This window comes from Pezoporus occidentalis, unplaced genomic scaffold, assembly GCF_034315485.1.
Source record: "Pezoporus occidentalis ecotype Australia unplaced genomic scaffold, CSIRO_AGI_Poc_V1 ctg68, whole genome shotgun sequence".
NCBI classification, from domain to species: domain Eukaryota; kingdom Metazoa; phylum Chordata; class Aves; order Psittaciformes; family Psittacidae; genus Pezoporus; species Pezoporus occidentalis.
In genome coordinates this window covers 304,749-324,450 of record NW_026916030.1, presented here as the reverse complement: position 1 = coordinate 324,450, position 19,702 = coordinate 304,749, and the positions used below count along the sequence as shown (strand labels likewise).

General features: G+C 55.2%; 1 protein-coding gene across 1 annotated transcript; it reads right to left on the bottom strand.

Moving 5' to 3' along the window:
- Positions 1–13,440, bottom strand: DBH (dopamine beta-hydroxylase). The gene is made up of 12 exons (XM_062640989.1): positions 12,991–13,440; positions 10,726–10,872; positions 9,197–9,454; positions 7,899–8,075; positions 7,395–7,497; positions 5,851–6,017; positions 5,126–5,269; positions 4,982–5,020; positions 4,076–4,135; positions 3,421–3,548; positions 2,708–2,867; positions 1–346 (listed from the first exon to the last, which is right to left on the bottom strand). Exons 1-12 carry the CDS (start codon positions 13,369–13,371, stop codon positions 212–214), a joined length of 1,899 nt encoding a protein of 632 aa, XP_062496973.1. The 5' UTR covers positions 13,372–13,440; the 3' UTR covers positions 1–211.
- Between the last annotated feature and the right edge of the window lie 6,262 nt (positions 13,441–19,702).

The window sequence follows — 19,702 nt, the reverse complement described above, 5'->3', positions numbered from 1 at the left end:
TTGCTAATAACACACTAAATATAGCGCCTTCCATCTCCAGAGTACATTCCGAACTCGAGCTCATGAGCCCTAACCCCCTCCCGAGGCAGGGGCCAGGGCACCAGCCAGCACTCCTGTGTGGGCAGGGATCCGGGAGAGCAACAGGACAACGCTCCCGCGGGTGCTTCTGCCTGGAGGTGCTCCCCATGGGATGGAAGCAGCAGGCGCTGGGTCAGTCCCTCCTGAGCTCGCCCAGGTCGAGCGGGATGGGGGCCGCAGGCCGAGGCCCCGGGGCGGGTGGGCAGTGTGGGACCGGCTCCCGCAGCCTCTCGGTGATGGTGGGAAGCGGCTGCTTCTCCCACTCACCCTGCAAGAGAGTTCAGCACCATGAGACTGAGCCGGGGCTCTGGCACTCAGAGTCTGTGTTTCTCCCTGCGTGTAAAAACGATCTTTGACTCTTCTCACCCAAACCAGGATGTTTTCTTAAGAGATGTTACTAATTTACGTGTATTGTAGAAGCACCTGCACCTCCCCTTAGCAGGTCAGACACCTGCAGCGCACCGCGTTGTGCAAACCCACCACCCTTAGGGAGCTTCCACCCCAGGAAGTGTTACCCACCAAACCAGATGGAGGCAACTCAAACCATGGAGTGGCACCGAGCCTCAGCTCAGCCCTGAAAAGCCGTCTCCCAGGTGCCAGCAGGAAGGCTGCTCGGAGGCGACGCTTGCACCGTGCATGTTCATGGGCAGCCGCTGCAGAGCAGGAGGATGCAGCAGCCTGGTGAGGTGCCGCGGGGCTGTCACAGGCATCGGGGTTCAAGGTGACCACAGCTGGGACAAAAGCCCTGCTCTGTGTGTGCATGGGGGCATCTCGTCCTGGCGATGCTCCCCGCAAGGAGGAATCTGCAAGGAGCAATCTGCCAGGGTCAGACAGTGCCGAGAGCTGAGCACCCGGGCAGGATCGAGCCCAGATGTTGTGTGTTGGTCCAGGTTGGTGGCTGGCTGAGGGGCTGGGAGGGCACCGCTGGCTCGGGCTGGGCTCTGGTTCGGTGATGCCACGGTTTGGCTGTGCTGCAGTGTGAGCAGGAGGGGGGGGTTCTGCATGGGGAGCGAGAGCCATGAGTCACAGCAAGAGGGAAGCTGAAGTTGTGTTCAGATGAAATGTCTCATTGCATGGCAAGTGAAACGGGCAAACCCTGGGAAAGGTGGAGGGTGGTGGGCTTACGGGGCTGACTGGAGAGGGGCATCACGGCAGGGGACCATGGGCTGGAGAAACAACTGTTTTCCTGCACCCTTATTGCTCAAAAGAGCAGTTAATGGTGTTCAGAGTGTGCCTGCTCCAGTTCTGGGCCCCAGACTGAGCCTGCCATCTGCCCTGCCAATGCATCCAAACCCCGTGCTTACCCCTTACCAGCCCTTGAGGTAGGTCAGAGGCATTTATAGTGTCTTTATAGTTGCTTTCAGTGCTTTTGAGTGGAAATTCGAATGTAGAGAGTACAGAGGGTTCACTGCGAGCCCTTGTAGGTGCAGGAGACTTGGGGACAGCAAAGTCCCTGCAGCCACTCGCAAGTGTTACCCTGAGGTTTTGCTCGGTAATTAACAGCACTCAATCCTTCCAGAAATCTCCTCAGATTTGGGATCGCTGAACTGCAAAACCACAAGCTTAATTAGAGCTGGTGCTTTCCTCTTGGCAGAAGCAGTGTGGAATAAATGAGATGTCTTAAACCGGGGCTGGCTCTGAACACACCGGCAGAGCAGGAGGGGCAGCTCGGCTCCTTCGCCCTCGCTGCGATGCTCCTGACCCAATTTGTGTTGGCATCAGCTCTGCTTTTCTCAAATCGCTTCCCAGCCACTCCCCCCCCCCCCCCCCCCCCCCCCCAGCCTCTCTGAAGTCAGGAGACGTGTCTGGGCCATAATTAAGAGGCTTAACTCATAATTCTGCTGCTGCACAAAACTTCTGCACCTTCCCTTTCCCTGCAGCAGAGCTCTACATGGCCAAGAGGTGCCGGGTCTCCAGCGCCTGGGTCCCTGGGAAAGGGTTCCAAGGGACTGGAAAGGTTTCTGCCCCTTCAAAGCAGACTTTGCCAAAGGGGATTTACCAGGGCAGAAAGCTGTTGATCTGATACAGTCAGCTCCTCATCCTCCAGTGCTGTGGTGGATAGCACTGGATGCAGAAGTAGCATATCACGTAAGTTTGTTACACTGGTGAATGTGCTGGGAGCTGATGGTGGTAGGGACCATCACTGGTTTGAAATGCTCACCACCATCATTGTCATGGCCATCAGTGCTGGGCCTGGTTTTCATTTAAAGATCTCACAGCCCTTTATCCCTCACGTTCTGCCTGGTCGCTGCGTTCGGAGGCTGCACAGGTGCTGTGAGTAATGTGCTCGCTCTGCTGGGCCCTGATGTGCTTTGCCAGAACCCCAAAACCCCCCTCGGGCTTCTCCTTGGTTCTGAGCCAGCCCTGCTGAAATGCTCAGCAGCCTCCGAACCGCCTCAGGCAAAGGCAGCTCTGACTGAGCCTGGCCGGGCACAGCCAATGTGCCTCCGGCCAGGTTCTTCTAAGCACCAGTGCTGGGCTCAGTGTCCCGCTGCCGACAGCATTCCCTGAGCAGCTCCAGCTCCCTGCCCTGAGCCCGCTGGGATCAGCCTTGTCCTGAGCTTTTAAAAGCTGCCTTTTACCCAGGCCGGGAGTTGCTCTGTGGGGCTCCCTGTAACGCCATACATACCGGGAACCGGACAGCAGAGGATTTGTTGCAGTGCATTGAGATCGGAGCAAAGCTGTAGAGGGATTTCAGCACATCCCTGTTGAACGTGTTCCAGGGGACAGAGTAAAACTGCTGTGGGACGGAGACCTGCGGACATGTGCACACCTCCTCGTCGTTAAACCTGAAGGTAGGAGAAACGCGATGCTGAGAGGCAGCGGCGCTGTCTCCTGTCAGCACTGGATGTGTCAAAGTTCTCCCTGCTTAAAGCTCAGCCTGGAACAGCTCCAAAGTTGGTGTTGGGAGCAAGGAGAGCTCAGCACAGCTGGCAGCGACATGGGGAGATCTGGGACTGCCTGTGAGCAGGACACCCAGTGCGAGGGCAGCATCTCGCACCTTGCCCTGTGGGTGAGTGAGCTGCAGCCTGCTCCCCTGGCAGGGATGCTTGGAGTCTGCCTTGGGTTACAACAAGTACTTTGCACGCACTGGCACTTGCTGGGAAGTCTCTTCCTGGGAATGCTCTCCCTTCCCAGCTGTTCTCCCCTTAAATCCCTGGGTTTGGCTGCCCGTGCTGGGGCTGGGGAGTGCGGGGCTGTGCCCCAGCTCCTGAACCTGCACTGCCCAAGTGCCCCCATGCCCACTGCACAGCCAAGGCCTCAGAGCCCGTGCTGAGCTCTTTCCCAGCATCACAAGCCAAGGGTGCTGCCGTGTCCGTCTCCCCTGGGCACAGCCGGTACCTGTTGACGAGGTTGAAGTACCGGTGCAGGTAGCCCGGATCCACGGCACTTTTGCAGAGCTCCAGCTGGGTCCGGGGGTAGTAGTGCACGTAGTTCACACACATCTCCTCCAGGATGCCGAACCCTCCCTGTGCACAGACACCAGGGTCTGGCTCTGCCCTGCTAGGGCTCAGAGCTCACACCCATGTGCACACACACCTATAGATGCACCCCTTCATGTGCAGGGTGGGCAGTGCTCTGCTCATCTGCCTTTTATGCAAGGACAGGCTTTGAGGCTAGATTGTGTGTTTTACAGTAAAATGCAGATTTCCTATAATCCCTCTGCTATATTTAGCTTTGTGTCTGTTGATGGTACCTCTGACAGGCTCTTTTTTTACTGCCTATGTAAAAAAATAACATGAACTGTCAAAAAATGCCACTTCTCTTTAATTACAATTAATCCCCAGTGGAAGAGCGTGTGATGGGAATTAGTGACACATGCTGCTTCTCAATTAGCTCCTTGGCATCCTGCTGCAGGCAGCAGAGCCCTGTGGGCTCACTCTTTTACCACCCTCCCCCTGGGTTCTGGCTGTGATTCAGCCTGGGCTCATGCGGGTGCCTGTTTAGCGGGCGTCCCCAGCCCTGGGGTGCAGCACGGGCCAGACCCTGCACTCACCACAGTGGCTCGGCTCCGGTCCTCCGTGTTGTAAGTGCAGGTCGTGATGAGCTCGTCACCCTGCGGGGTTCAGAGGCACGTGTGGGTGTCAGAGCGCGGCGTCTCCTGTCTCTGATCAGGGAGCTCGGAGCGCAGCAGATCTCTGCTCCCCGCAGCGGAGCAGCCCCCGGGGCAGCCTGTTCCCTCCAGCACCGCTGCAGTGCCGCCGGAGCGCCGGCTGCACCGCCCAGGAGATTCCCTGGGGCAGCACCCCAGGGATGGCGTCTCCCACTTCCCTTAGAGTCTTCACTTAGAGTTCACTCCAGCAGCGTTTTGAACTGCCGGACCTGGACCCTACTTGGTGGCACAACTGCCTCCCTGGCACGGTCGGTGCTGGAGCCCACAGGGACAACCTGAAGCACAGCCTGGGTATGGTTTCAATGGGTGCTGTGTCTTTTGAGCAGGTCTTGGAGCACAATGGCTCCTGTAGGTACTCTTCACGCTGCAGCCAGGTCCTTTCTCACCCACACAGCCCCGGGGCATGCCCAGCCTCTGTTTTACCACCCTTTCCCACCACATTTTCTGCCAAAGCTCTTCTTCCACAGGGAAGGAGATGGCACCTCCAGTGCATGCATGGGTTACCCTCACACCCCGAGGAGCCTCCCTTTGCTAGAGGAAGCCCAGCTAAATGAGGTGCTTCATTTAGCTCCCGGCACTGTTCATTTGCCCACACACCGATTTTGTGCCATATGAGATGAGCCCCAGTGTCCCCGAGGCATCCACACAGGGGTGGGAGATGTGATTGGGGGCACAGGGATCCTGTTCTCCTGCAGCCCGCCGGGGAGGGGATGAGGTGATGTAAAGGGGGGCTCAGGCTGAGGGGTCATGGGAAGCTCTTTGCGCCATCTGGGTTTTGGAGCTACTCACTGGAAAAACTGGAACCACCTCCTTCAGCATGCGGATATCCTGGAGGGAAGGAAGGGGCCGTGTCAGGGCGAGGCAGTGGCTCTGTGCACAGGGCACCCACAGGTGATGCGCAGTGGGACCCCCCTGCCCCTGCAGACCCCATACCTGGAAGTGGGGGCTGTAGTGATCATCTGAGTTCACGACCTGCCGCTCCCGCCCATCCCGCGACAGCACCGTCACCACTTTCCTTCCTGCCAGGTGAGTGTGGAGCTGGGAGGCGAAGATGTGGATGCCGGCAGCAGGCAGAGCCTGTGGGAAGGATGGCTCAAGCCCCTGTCCCTGACCCCATCCCTCGCCCATCTCCGCTCCGGAGCATCCCCTTGTTGTGTGCTCAGGACCGGCCGCCCCCACACCGGCTCCCCCACAGGGGTTTGGGATGGCACAAATGATCCCTTTTGGGTAGGCCCTACAAAAAACACCTACTAAAGCTTCCCTGAGAGGAAGGAAGGCATTTTGAAACCATCTTTGAGAGAGCTCTTGGTGAGCTCCTTGGTAGCAGATGCCAGTGTTCCTATCACCATGGGGGAAAGCACCACTGGGGCACAGCCAGCTTGGCAGTAAGTTTTACGGGAATGGTACCCTGGAGAGCAGAGCAGATGGCTCCCCAGGAGAGCTGCTTTGAGGGGGACTCAGCGCATCCCAACCAGCTGCTCACTGTTTGTTCTACATGGCAGATTTTTCTTTCCAGTGCTACCTCATAGTAAGGGGCTCAGGGACTTTAAAACTGGGAATCGGGAGCCCAGAGCTTTGAGCTGTATCACTGCTGTCTGGGACCTGGCAAAGACCTCTCTTCTCCAAGGCAGAGCAGGGCAGAGAGGATGGGGACTCACCAGCTGGGTGCACTTGTCGGTGCAATAGCCTGTGAGGACGAAGGCGTCCTCGCCCGGGGGAATGGCCATCACCGGCGTGTAGACCAAGCCCAGCTCCATGATGCCGGCATCGTGGCGACGCAGGGTGGCCGTGTAATAGAGGCGGATCCCTGAGGAGTCGCGGCGCCCTGCCGGGTGAGAGGACAAGGCTGCGGGTGGAGATGGGCACCAGCCTCTCCTGCAGCTTCCTCAGGGGTGCAGTTTTATATCCCAGGTATTTTCAAGCAAGTCTCTATTGAGTGGCCCCAGGCACGTGCCTGGTCCCCTGGAGAGGTCACCAACCTGAGGCTGAATTTCTCCCAAGAGTGTAAGATAAGGAGTACCTCTGGAGAGCCCAGGGCAGTGCTTTGGAGAACCCTCCAGAGATATGGCTCATTGCATCTTCTTAACTGATACTTCCAAAAAGTTAAGGCCGTGCTGTTATTTACTGGGGGCCTGGCAGGAGGAGACATCCCTGAGGAGCAAGTACTCCTTGCACTTGGAAAGCTTCTGGTCCCTCCTGCATTTGAGTTAGCTCTATTTAACCTCCCCTCAGGAGCTGACGGGAGCTGGAGAAGCCCCTGTGCCCGTGATGTGCCTTGGCATATGTGGACCGTGGGGCAGGTGGAGGCAGCAGCGAGCTCTGCTGAGATGCAAAGCCAAGCTCTGGCTCCCATTTGCTACCCAGCTTTGTGAGCAAAGGGAAAGAGCAGGATCAGTCAGTCAGGAGGGGCCCGGCCGGCTCTGAACTCCCTGTTTCTGGGCTGGAGCCACCCAGGGATAAGAATAACAGGGGAAACACTATTGGTCAACATGCAAAAGCAGAATAATTATGAAAGATGTGAGCTCTGTATTTATAGAAGTGTTTCTTCTTGAGTTGCTGAATGTGCTGTGATTGATCTACAGTACATATGCTCTGGTCTCCTAAAAATACACTTGGGTAGTTAAGAAGCTACTTGGGTTTATGTTAATGAAGAAACTGAGTTGTTTGTAATCCTTTTTTTTTTCCCAAATGTGTCTCCTGACGATGCTATGAAGCAGGAGCACCAGTGAAACATCTCAGCTCCCCCATCCCAGGCAGGCTGCTGCTGTCTCTCTGGTGACTGGCTCTGAGCTCAGCCCTACCACCACCGCCTTGCACAGACCCTGGAGGGACACCCTAAGAGGCTCAGCTAGGCACTGCTGTTGCCTTGGATCACAGCCCTTCAGGAACACCGCGCAGGGCAGGTTTCTGCCCTTGGGAATCAGTCAGGCTCCCTTCCCCAAGCATCCCTCCAGCTGCTGGGCAGGCAGGAGGATGTGGGCAACCTGCAGTGAGGATGGCTTTGCTGAGACCCCAGAGGCAGCAGCCTGGTGGGGATTTAATACATTCCTCCTTCTAGGACTGGTCTGGGCTCTCAGGTCTCCAGAAAGTTGGCTATGATTTTGGTCAGGTTTCTCCTGTGTGGAATGTGGAGCCTCCCCAGCAGGGTGGCATTCCCTGGCTTTACCTGCCCCTCACCAGGCATCACCCATCGCACACCCACCTTTAAATATCAGGGGATTGTGGTAATGAACCTCGAGGCGCAAGTATCTGGAGGAGCCTGGGCCACCAAAGGCAATACCTGCTTCTTCGGGGTAGTAGAAAGGCTGGAAGCAGAGGGAGGGTGTTAGGGGAGACGTGGGATGGCTTTCCTGGGGACGGGGCTGAAAAGGGAAATGTCTGGGCATAATGCTGACCCCCACTGTGGGCTGAGGGACATTACTTGTGCTCTTGGCTGTGCTTGGAGAGCTGGCCTTGCTTCCAAAGGCTTCACGCATGCCAACATGCACATGCAATGGCATAGCTACTGAGCAGGGGCATCACACTGACCTGCGGCGGGTGGGCTGGGGTGAGGTGGAAACTTGGACCCATTCATGGGGAGGGTGGGGAGATCAGGCAGGGCTGCACCCAAAGGGGCAACCAGCATGGGGCAATCCCAAGGTGCAAGCAGGAAGGGTGGGGAGGCAGCAGGAATGCACTCACGGTGCTGGTCCCATCTCGCACCCACCTGCGCTCCCATGGCCCACGCCGCAAGCACGTGCCTGCAGTAGTTGAGCTGCTCTGGCTTCATCTTGGAGTCACAGGGGCCGTTGTAGTGGGGGAAGCTGTCGAACTCGGCAGCACACTGGAAGACTTCCATGTGGTGGACCAAGACCTCGTTGCCCGCCGTGATCACTGGCTCATACTGCAAAGCAGCACCCAAGGAGGAGGCATTAAGACCGTTTGCTGGAGCCCATCTCCGGTTGCTGCTGCCTGTGCAGGCTCCACCAGAAGCCCGAGGCAGGGATGTTGCTGCCCGTTACTGAACGGCGACAATTTCTGTTGCGTAATGGGGAGGGAAGGTTGTGCTGCACCTGAGCAGCAGCAGATCTTCGTCTGCTTTGTGATGGCCGAGCCCTTTGCCAGGTTTCAGGGCTGGGGTGACCCTGAGGACATTGTAGTTTCCTGCAGAGGGTCCTCGCCCCCTTGCAGTACCTGTGCCCGCAGCTACTGGGGTTTGATTATAGCCAGCAGCTGCTTGGGGCACAGAGGGGGATTTAGGGTAGAAAGAAACTTTAAACAAGCCCAAGGAAGGGCTCTGGCTAAAAGCACCAGCTGCAGACATGGTCTGCAGCAGCGGGAAGGGAGCAGGAGTTACGCACTTTTCACTTACACACAGATGATTCATTTCACACCATCTGCTACAGAGAAAATCCTCCTCCCCAGTTTTCCTCTGCAGCATCGTCTCTACCCTGTAAATGGCTACGCTCTCACTTCGGTCAGGTTCTCCCTCTCCCACTGTGTTCTTTGGCCCTGGGTGAGCGAGGGCACCCCCTGAGCCTGGACAGGGCGACCGATGCTATCGATGCTCTGCCAGCAGCTCAAGATGGGCCTCAGACCAACCTCACCCTGCCCTTCCCTGGGCCCAGGCTGCCTGCATGGCTCCCTGTGTGTCATGACCCTGCCTGCACGGCTCCCTGTGTGCCATGATCCTGCTGCGAGTCCGCCCTGACAGCTACAGCTCTGCCTCCTGCAGGGATCAGCTTTGTAGGGGAGCTGCGTTGAGCCTGCTCTGGTACTTGCTCACTGTGCCGGGTGGAAAGTCACCAATCTGTCACCCATTCTGGGCTCTCCAGGAGATGTAAGGGTGCTACTGGCTAGTGGGATGGCTCTGGGAAATGGTTTGGTACCATGCTGGGAACATGTTTGGGTCTGAAAGCTTCCCTGTGAAAGGGTGGGGAAGAGCTGAACTTGGCAGTGTAGCTGAATGTGAACCCGGTGGCCGATCTGGACCAGGGAAGGTAACCCCCTTCTCCTGCCTCTTACCATGATAATGTGGTGCTTGGGGAAGCCATGTGGGAGCTCTGCCATGTAACACCAGTAGGTTGTCTCCTGGCTGGGAATGACAATGTCAGGGGCTGTTATCTCCATGGTCTTCATGTCACTGGGCAGCTCGGGGATGGTGATGTTGGGCTTTAGCAGCTGTACCCTCTGCAGTCCCCTGTGGATGGCAGAGATGTTGATGGCTTGGAGGGAACGGACCGGTTTCTCCAGGATCCCATAGATGAGGTGCACGGTGCCATCCTGAAGGGAGAGCAAAATGTATCAGGCAGTTTTTCATGCAGGATCATGAACTGCATGGACTATCAGCACCAGCACTGGTGTCATGAATCCAGGAATGTGCCTCTTGACACGTTTTGACACGTGACCTCACCAGTAGTTCACTTTGCTGTCCTAAGACTAGATGACAGGGCATTCCTTTGGCTGACATGATCACAGAGGGTTTCCTACCAGCTGGGAGTCTGAAGTTCCCTTGGGTAGCATCAGTAAAGGTAACATCTCCTCTCTGCTCTGTCAGAGCCCCTCATCCCTCCTGAGCTGGAGGCTGGGACAGCCACGCCAGGGTTCACACCACCCTGCAGCCCCAACCTCACCCCCAGGCAGCAACATGGGGAGGAACAGCAGAAACAAAACTTCTCCTTCAAATCCTCCCTTTCTCCAGCTCCTGTTGGGCGGTACCACAAGAAGCTCTGCCGAAAGCCTACTGCAAGCAAGGAAGTTGCTGCTGAACCCAGTGAGCTCTGGACAGGAGATCAGAAAGGAAGGAAAAAGAGCACAACTTTTCCTTAAAGGACCAGAGAGCAGAGACCTGCAAGTCTTTTCCCAGTTCACACAGCAGGTTTTTCCCTTCCAGGGCTCTCTGTTTTGGCAGGCGGTAGACGTTTCTCGCCACAGACAAGCTTCTGAAAACCAGCAACAGAAAGTCGAGAGTGCTCTGTGCCCACGCTGGCTTTAAAATATCCTGCCCACCAAAGGCTTTCATCTGCAGTGAGCCTTGCACCGATTCCTGCCTGCACCCGGGTACATGGCTGAGACCCTGAAGCTCTTTGACGTCTCGGCTCGGAAGGTTTTTCCATATCCCATCTCACAGGTGAGTGGGGAACGCAGACCCCAAACCACACGCAAGTGCACAGCAGCAGTTCCGCTTGCCTCCAGCTCCTGCCATACCCCTCTTTGCCTCTCATTGAACACCACCAACACCTTTTTGTAACACTCCAAACAGTTGGCTCCAGACTGCAAACCAGAGTGATGCAGGAGGGTATTTATATAGACCTAACACATGCTTAACAGGAGGGGATGATGCAAATGAGCTAAAATCTACGCTTTATAGAGGTTTATAAGGGGTTGTAAATAGATCCTTCCAAACATTACTCATGTCCCAGGACTGACATCTGTAGCATGCTTCCCTTCTGCCCTAGACAGCGCAAACACCTGATGCTGTGCCTGAAACAAAGCACTGATCAGGTACAACCATGCAGGTTGGGTTCAGAGCTCTGCCCAGGGTGGTGCCGTACCTCTATGAGATAGTCCTTGGGGTCACAGGTGCTGAAGGCTCTTCTGAAGAGGAGGTAGAGCCCCTCAGGAGCCCTCCAGGCCCCAAGGAGCTGGTAGTCCTGCTGTGAGTCCATGTGGAGCTGCCCCTGGGCATCGCTCCAGGCATCCTGTGGGAGGAAGAGCACGCGCTCAGTGGGAACCAGGCGCTGACCACCGGCAGCACTGCACCTTGAGTCCTGCTCACCCTCCACGTCCCAGGGCGGAGGGAGCCTGTGTTTCGCTTCCCCCCAGCCTCGGTCCAGCAGCCCATGGCCCCCGCCACGGGAGCCCTGTGAAAGAGGTGACCCAGCAGCGACAGGCTGCAGAAAGACCTTCCCAAGTTGAGGTGCACCTGGGGAAAGCCCGGAGGGACACGGGGAGGTGTTACGTCGGTCTGTGCTGTGGTTTGAGTGTCCTTGGCTGGGGAGGGACCCGCAGGGGTTGATGTGCTCTGCGAGACCCCTGCCACAAAGTGCTCCCAGTTCAAACTCAGACCCTTGCTGGGCTGCAGTGTCACCCTAGAAACTGCCACATCAAAATCCTTCATTTGTTGTGGCCAGATGCTCCCGGCAGCCCAGCATGGCCTCCCCAGAACTGCTCGCTGGTGATGATGGTGACAAAGCCACATGGAGAAGCAGAGCAGTAGGTTACTCCTGTGCTCCTCTGAAGGTTTGGGATATGAAATCATGCAATAATTTGGATCTGAACAATGCTGTTGTCTCGTTCTTTTGCGTCACCCATTGATATCTTTGGTTTACAGAGAGAAAGCACCTAGGAAGTACCTCACTGGATGTACACGAGTGGGACCGGTTCTCTTATCTTAGGGAACAAACAGAAGGAAAAAAGAATAAAGCATCTTGGCTCCATTTCAGCCAGAAGTGTAGAGTGATTTTTCGAGAACATATTGTCCTTAGAGGGGGAGAGTGAAATCAGCTACATGAAACTAGCATGACATTTGTCTACATAGGAATATGGTGTGCAAATTGATCTCATAATACATGGGGGGGTTAAGCAAATTTGGATCCTTTTAAAAAGCTGACGTACTTGTCCAGAAGAAAGGCTGTTTGGAGAGAGAAAACCAGGATTGGAAAGACTTACAGAAACCTCCTTGCAGGATGCTGATGCTGCTCACCAGCCAAAAGAGAAAGCCCAAATGCTGCCCAGTGCTTAATGCAGTGGTGTTTGTCATTCAATGAGCACATGAAAGCAGATTAAAAATGATCCTTTTTGGGTTTTTTACATGATTCTGTGAAATACTGTAGCATTTGAGCCACCACACAACCGGAATGCTGGTAATTAGCAGGAAAACAGTACAGATAATAAGCCCTTCTTTTCATCCTTTCATTACGCTGCAGCTCACACTGCGGCTGATGGTGAAAGAATGTGTTTTATGGTTAATTTGAAGTAAGTAGAGAGGTAAAATTTAACTTACTGGAAAGCCTTACATGCGGAAAAATGTGAACTGCTTTCTGCAGCCAGGCACGGTTGCAATGAATCCTTATGTGGTGCTCTGGGGACAGGGAGCTGCTGGAGAGCAGGGGTTGTACCTGCAACTGCCACCCCAGCGGGAAGACAAAGCAACCATGACCCTGGCCAAGCCACCAGTGCCAGGCAGGACGGGGGTTGCAGCAGCACTGTCACATCAAACAGCAAAATGAGCTGTGTGTCCCTGGACTGCACCAGGCGTTTGCAGGGTGCCCAGAGGTGTTTGCACGTGGGGTTCCTGGTAACGCTGCTGCAGGCACTGGAGCTGTTTTCCATGTCCTGCCCATCCCTGCGGCCGTGGCAGGAGCAGCCTCTGGCTGGTGACTCCTGCACTGGCTCAGTGTCATTAATGGGAGCTGTGGTTAGCTTTTACTGTGACTGACCACAGCCCACGAGTGAACCAGGGTGTTGTTGGACTCACCCTGTGTGCACGTGTGAGCTGGTCTGCACAGCCACCGGTAGCTCTTTGACCTACGCGCAGCAGAGACACCCAGGCTCTGGCTCCACTCTGCCTTGCTGGTGTGTTGCTGTATTTATTCTTTCTCTGATTTAAGATCCCATGCCAAGCCCATAGTGCAGACCTGATCTGTGGGTCCCTCTGGCATAGAAACCTCCAGCCCCTTCGGGATCCCTTCCACCTGAGCAGCAGCAGTGGTCCAGCGTGTGCCGTGCCCTGGACCAGCACTGCTTCCAAACCACAAGCCAGATTCACCTGCGGGGAGGCAACCCCAAAGCAGTTGTGCAAAGACACAGCGACTCACCCCAAAGTAGGAGTTGTGCCCATCGCTCCAGAGCACGGCCAGGTCTGCGTTCTCAAACTCGCCCCTGTCTGACATTCCGAAGAGGAGCCCGAACTGCAGGTCCCTGACAAGGAGCTGGAAATGCACGGCTTGCTTGGGATAGCTGACGTTCCAGGAGAGCTCCAGCAGCCCCTGGGGATCCAGGGGCACCTTGTAGGGAAAATCACTCCCACGGGGCGCCCAGCCCTGCAGGGCCACCACCAAGATGACCAGGAACACCGCGATCATGGTGAAGTACATGGATGCCACTTCCCGCAGCTTGAAGCTGGGACAGGAGCAGGGCTTGCTCCCGGAGGTCTGCATGCTGGGCAGGATGGCACCCGCACGCCTGGCTTTGCCCATTTATGTGCTGGCCCTCCTGGGCAAGCTGGGTAAGTGAGAGACCTTAATTGCATTTGGTTGTTGGGAAATTGGACTGTTCTATTGACCCCCCACCTCCTGGCCAAACACTTGTCATTTGCTGCTTCCCCTTAATTGGCTCTAATTGCACATGGACATTATCAATAGCAATTGAATTTGACTGGGCTGATGTTATTCACTCTTAAATCTTCCTTAGTGGCTGGAAAGGGCTGTTTACTCGCAGGCTGCTCTTGCTGAGCCCTGCGTGGACATCTCTGCCCTGCCTGTGCTGCCTCCTGCCCAGCTCCACAGCTGGCCCTGCCTGCGCTCAGAGGGGCAAGAGCTCTGGGATAGCCCCAGGAGCATCCCAGCCACAGATCCCAACTGGGATCACTTATGGAAAGGTGGCCAGACTGGGGGGAGTCAGACCCCACCACAATACCCCATGGGGATGCATTGCCTCTGGAGGGCTCCTCAGGAACTCAGTTTACTTTTCCAGGTGGAAAAATGACAATTTTGGTTAGTAACTGCCACAGGCACTGAGTTCTATTCTTCTCAGCCTCCTGCATGGCAGCTCCCGGCTGCTCCTCTCCCCTGTCTCCTCAACAGAGGGCTTTGCAGTGCCCAGATTTCACCCTTCAGACCACCTGGGAGAAACAAGGACTCAGCAGTGCTGCCCCAGGCAGCTCTTTAGGATGTGCTTCCCCTCTCAGATTACTCTAGAATGGGACAAGGAGAGAATATCTGCCCTGCACTGATTACTTCAATAATTATCCCCTGATGTTGAGTATCTCAGGAATAGGAAGGCAAATGGGAGATGCTGCAGGCTTTGAGATTTGCTCTTCTGCTTTCTAAAAATGTAATTAGCAAAAGGAGCCCTGATCACACGCAGGACCTTGTCTGAGCTCCCAGGCATCAAGTAATATTGACAGTGTTTGGAATATTTTCCCTGCAGAGCTAAATGCCAGAGAAAACACTCATTTCCCTCAAACTCCCCTCAAGGTCCAACCTACCTGCACCTTCAGAGAGGTTAAATATTTGTTATGTCTTTGCTTCTGTAACAGATGGGACTTTGGCAGTTTAAAGGTGCCTTTTGTCTCTTCCCCCTCCCCTTCTCGTTTGTTTAAGGGCTGATGTATTCTCTTTTGGTTATTAGCTTTTCTACATTAACTGGAATGGTAATGAACTGCCTCTAGCTCCTTGATGCACATACTCGCCTTGCTTTAGTCTCTGAGTTTGTGGTCTTGTTTTATTAATGCCGCTCACGTGATAAGTGATGCTCTCGGATGCCTTCCATGCGGAGTCCCCTCCAGTCCTCTCTGCGTCTTGGGTTTCACTTGTGGTCCTTGCAGCAATGTCATGGGGGCAGATCCACGTTTCCCAGCCCTGTGTAACGAGGGGAAATAGATCCAGCTCAGTGCCCGGGTGTTTTAATGAGTCGTCAGTGAGTGCATCTCCATGTTAATTTCAATGAGGTTTTACTGTCCTAAGACACAACCATTGCTCAGGAATGCAGCAATTGATCCGGAGTGTCTCTCCTTGTCAAGTGACCTGCTGGGAAGAGGTTTTGGTCTGTCATTAGCTTTATCAGGCAAAAGGCCAAAGCAGAGAGAACTGGGAGCTGCTCTCTCCCCAGTGAGCACGTCCCTCACCCCATCGCTTGCCCCACGGGTGCAGTGACCCCAGCGCACAGCACAGCCCCACACCAGCTCTCATGCTGCTCTGTCACCTCTAAAAGCCCATGTCCGGGTAGCGGGATGTGCAGGAGGTCATTAGAGCTGCTGGGAAGGCTCCTGGCACCACGTCTGTGGGAGGTGTGAACTGAGCCCCACTGTGCCCCGGGCTCACAGCGAGGAGCTGGCTCTGCACCCCCGCTCACCTCCTGAGCGAGGAGGCAGCGTCCCCCTCTCTTCCTGAGGCTCCTGAGCTCACCCCTGGACCTGCTGTGCTCCAGGATCCTGGTGTGAAGGTGTCAGATGGAGGTGCCTTGTCCTGCGGCCCTGCCTGCTCAGGCAGGCGTCTGCCTGAGTTACAAACCCCCGAGAACAGATTTTTGCCTTGTCCCATTCTGACCTCCGAGCACAGATTCACCCACTCCTCTCTTGGCTTTGTGTCCTCATTGTAAAGAAGCTGAGCTGCCAGCACGGTAGGAAGGCAAGTGATCCTCACTGGGGGATATGGGGGGGTCGTTTACTAATGTGTTCTGCCTCCGCCTATTAGAGATGGAACCCCAGGGTGCTGGCGTGTGTGAGTGGAGCTCCCGAGCGTTCCTCTACAGAAGGGATTTGCAGCGGAACAGCAAAACATGGGCAGGTCAGCTTGAAAACAGCTGAACTTTGCAGATAAGCAGTGGGACTTTATTTAAAGAGGAAAAAAAATACGTATATCTCTGTCCCCCTTTCAGTTTCTCCCCAGTGAGCGCTCACAAATCCGGGTGCAGAGCAAGGATCCAGCTTTCTCCTCATTGCTCCTGGTGTTTATTTTAAGACTTCAATGAGATGTAGACAGGCCGGTTTCCTGACTCTGGCTGCCCAGGGCTGGTGCAGAGCTGCATCCCACTGCTGGGGCAGCACAGGGGAGGCTGTGGGATGGGAGCCGTGGGTCCGGCCCCTCTCCTTTTGCCCTAGCTAATGCCAGCATGGCTGGAGGTAGCACAGGAGCATCCTGTGCTGGAGACAGACTCAGATGTCCTCCACAACCCTAGAGCCTGCCAAAACCTCCACAGAAAAGAGCTAAAGGTGCAGTAACGCACAGGGAATACCTGACACACACTGCGAGCCCTGGGGAAGGGCTGTTTCTAATGGACAGTGGTCACTGAGTCCTCAGGCACATGAACCCCAGCACCAGTGTTAATCCCCTTCACGTGTTGCTGGCCCCATCCTCTGCAGAGCTGCACATCCAGACCCTCCTGGTGACGTGCTGCGACTGCCTTGGCCTTTCACTGCCACAGGACCCTGGGTGCAAAGCCAGCCCTAAAGGGAGATGAGTGGTGGTTTCCAGAGCCCGGGAGCAGCAGTGCCTGGTGTATGCACAGGGAGCTCGGGAAGCAGCTGCCTCCCTCGGCAGGAGGCGAGGGCTGCCTGCCTGGAACAGACACTGACTTACAGGTAAGTGGGTTTAAACACAACTGACGCACAAATTAGAGATTGAAGCAGGCAGCACCCCTCCGAGCTATAATCCATTGCCTTGCTAACAAATGGAAATTCAATTTGGGCGAGGGCAGGGAGGGAAGGAAGGGAAGGGATGCTGCTGTCTGCCATGCAGCTCTCCTGCCCCAGGGCTCTGCTGTTCGAAGCCCCCGTCTGCAGCCAGCCAGGGCCAGGATCGAATCTGCCTCAGCGCTGATGATGTTTGGCAGTGTCTGGCTCAGGCTGGACCTGTCATGATATGAGGAGGGGGAAGAGAGGGCTGGCATGTACAGGAGATGCTCACATGGATAGGCAGCTGTGCAGAGCCCCTGGCCCTGATCAGTGCTCTGTGCAATTTCCCTGGCCAGATCCACCCTTCACTCCAGAGCTGTAGAGGCTGGACCAGCCCTGTGGCTCACAGGAATTGCTTGTGAGGCAGGAGAATTGTTTATTATCCTTTTAAAAGGATCACTTTTGCTCAGTCCTGTTCCCATCAGAAGGGGTTTGGAGGCTGCTCCTTGGCTTCATTGTGCACCAAGAGGGTTCTGGGCTGAAAATCTGACTTTCCATTTGCCCAGCAGAAGCACATGTCTCTGTGTCACCTGCGCCTTGGGCCACAGTGCAGATGGTTGGGGTGGCTGTGCCCAGCACCTTGTCATGGTGAGCTGGGGATGGAAGAGCAGGAGAAAGGCCAAAGTTACTGACAGGAGAGCGCCATTGCCAGGCCCCTTGCACCGGGCTGCTCACACAGCTCAGCAGCCCAGAGAAACTCCTTCCCTGGTGCTGCCGCAGCTGAGCCACCTAATGCAATGTAGTTGCCTGTGCATGCTATATTAGGGTTACCATGGATATGGTGCCACAAACACAGGGCTGTGGCTTTGTTATATAAACAGGAGAGGTTGCCACAAATACCCGAAATATCTGAAAAGGACAGGAAGAGACAGCAGCGCTCTCTGGGTGTGTTTGGGAAGGGCTGTCTGGTCTGGTGGATAGCACCGGTGGGAGAGATCTGCGTTAGCTGGAGCAGTGGAGCACAGCGGAGCGGTGGTCCAGGACCCAACAGCCCTGGGGACTCCTCCAATCTCTAGCAGGGTCTGTCTGAAACGCTCCACGTCCTGCCCTACCCATCTTGGGCACTGGATCCTGCAGCACTCACTGAGAAGTGCATCGTTCTTCATGCTCAAGTTCATCCCAGCTGAGCAGATCTCGGCCCTATCCCATTCCTGCCATATGCAAAGAGATCCTAATGCCCGCAGCTGCTGGGGGCCAGGACTGGGAATGGTGGTAGAGACCTACAGTCATCAGCTCTCCCAAAACTGGCCATATGTGACCCTGCTCAGAAAGACCATCCAACTGATCCTGTACCATTTCAGGTACAGAAAGTCCCGTGTGCAGTTCAAGGAATCATGAAATTTGAAGAAAAAGCTGCTCTAGGAATGGAGGTGGGATGTAAGGGAGATAGAGACATCAGAGTGGCTAAAATTGTATTGTACTCCCACTCCCCTGCCAATAAAACCACCATAAATAAAGTGGCTTTGCAATAACCATCTCCACGCACTGTAACACAGATCCACATGTCCCTGCAGAAGATGCTCCAAGCAGGATAAACTCGAGTCATGTTCTGCAAGAGGGGCATGACAAGCTTGCTCCAGTCCTATTATGGCAATGACTCTTCTCTTCCCAGCAGGTGCTACCCCCAAGCTCCCAGTCTCCATCAATAGCTTCTTCCTCCCACCCTCCATGCTCACCAGTGGGTGACGTTCCCAGCCCACGTCTGTTTCAGTTCCTCCCTGGCCTTCCAGCTGCCCTTCTCCATGGATGACCATGTATCGCTTGTTTTTTCTCCTGTTGCTCTCCTTGTGAGTCCAAGCAGACATCTTCCCATGCTTTGCTATCTGACATGTGGTGGAGAATGCCAAGCTCAGTAAGGAAAGATCTGCTGCATCACTTAAACCCACACCAAATCCATTTCTTGCTCTTTCAGATGCAGGACAGCCTGCTTTGCCCTCACACATGACCTGCTATCCCTCATTTTGCAGGACCCCTCTTGCTTTTGTTGAGGTGACCTCTCATGTCTCCAGAGCCATGGGGAAGAGTTCTTCAATTTGGTAAGAAACAACAGCAGAAGGAGCTGGAATGCGCTGCAGGCATGGGTCCAGGGCAGGGCTGGCTGCCATGTGAGTGTTCAGGGGGTGGGTTGGTGCCGAGTCTTTCTGCAGGGGGCTCTGCTCTTTGATGACAGCCTTTCTTGCTGCTTTTCCTCGAGCCATTGCTTTCTGGCAGTAAGCTGCTTCCTGGAGATTACACAGCAAGCCAGGATCAGCATCAAGAGGAGCTGATCCAGGAAGAGACATGGGGCCAAAAGAGCCTGAGGAGTTTGAAGATGCAGCTTTATCAGCTTAGCAAAAGGGTTGATGCAGTGAATGACAAAGGCTGCAGGCCCTGCAAGCTTGAAGTTTGTAATAGACAAGTAAAGCAGAAGGTCGAATAAAGGGTCAAAATAGTGGATAAATATGATTTCCTTCGGAAAACTCAACGTGACTTCCCTACAGGGTGTGCTTGCCCTCCAAGTCTCTTGATAGCCTTAAAGGGATCAATAAGCTGAGGGGGAAGGTGTTTCCAGGAGATGCAGTCTCTTTGGCTCTCCCAGACTGTCACGGAAGGCTCTGCATGCTCCCACCATGGCACAGGTGCCCATAGAAGGATTATTCCCCCAGCTCCTCCAGAGCCCCTTCAGTCCAGCAGCCACCTGATATTCCTGCCTCTGTGGTGAGGACTGAGTAAAGGGGCCTGAGGGAGTCTGTGATGAGCATCCTTAAACTCCTCCCGCCTCTCTAAGCCCTCCATGGGCACTGCTACCCAGCGCAGTGGCTCCACAGGGTCACATTCTGGTTGTCATGTCCAGTGCAGCACCTTGAGCTGACGGGATGTGCCAGGGGAGCCATTCCCCGGTGCAGCCTTGGGGCACCTCTGCCCATGCTGCCGTGGCTCAGGCTGGTGCCACCCGCCAGCCTGGGTGTGCGGTGCCAGTCGTGGGCCGGGGTGTGAATGCTGTGAGTGTGGAGCACGCTGGCTTGTGGCACTGGGCAACCCGTCTGTTTGGGTTAAAGCACTTCCTTAAGAAGCAGTTTCTCTCTGTGGCTGCTTTGTTAATTCTTTTAAGCAGATACATCCCTTGCCACACTGAGGTTGTTGCCTTCAAGGAC

Excerpts from the sequence above, each read along its gene's own strand:
- DBH (XM_062640989.1), bottom strand. The coding sequence starts at position 13,371 with ATGGGCAAAGCCAGGCGTGCGGGTGCCATCCTGCCCAGCATGCAGACC. Across the intron at positions 8,076-9,196 it reads CCAAGCACCACATTATCATG|TATGAGCCAGTGATCACGGC; the intron begins GTAAGAGGCAGG and ends GCTGCTTTGCAG. Across the intron at positions 3,549-4,075 it reads ACCGGAGCCGAGCCACTGTG|GGAGGGTTCGGCATCCTGGA; the intron begins GTGAGTGCAGGG and ends GTCTGTGCACAG.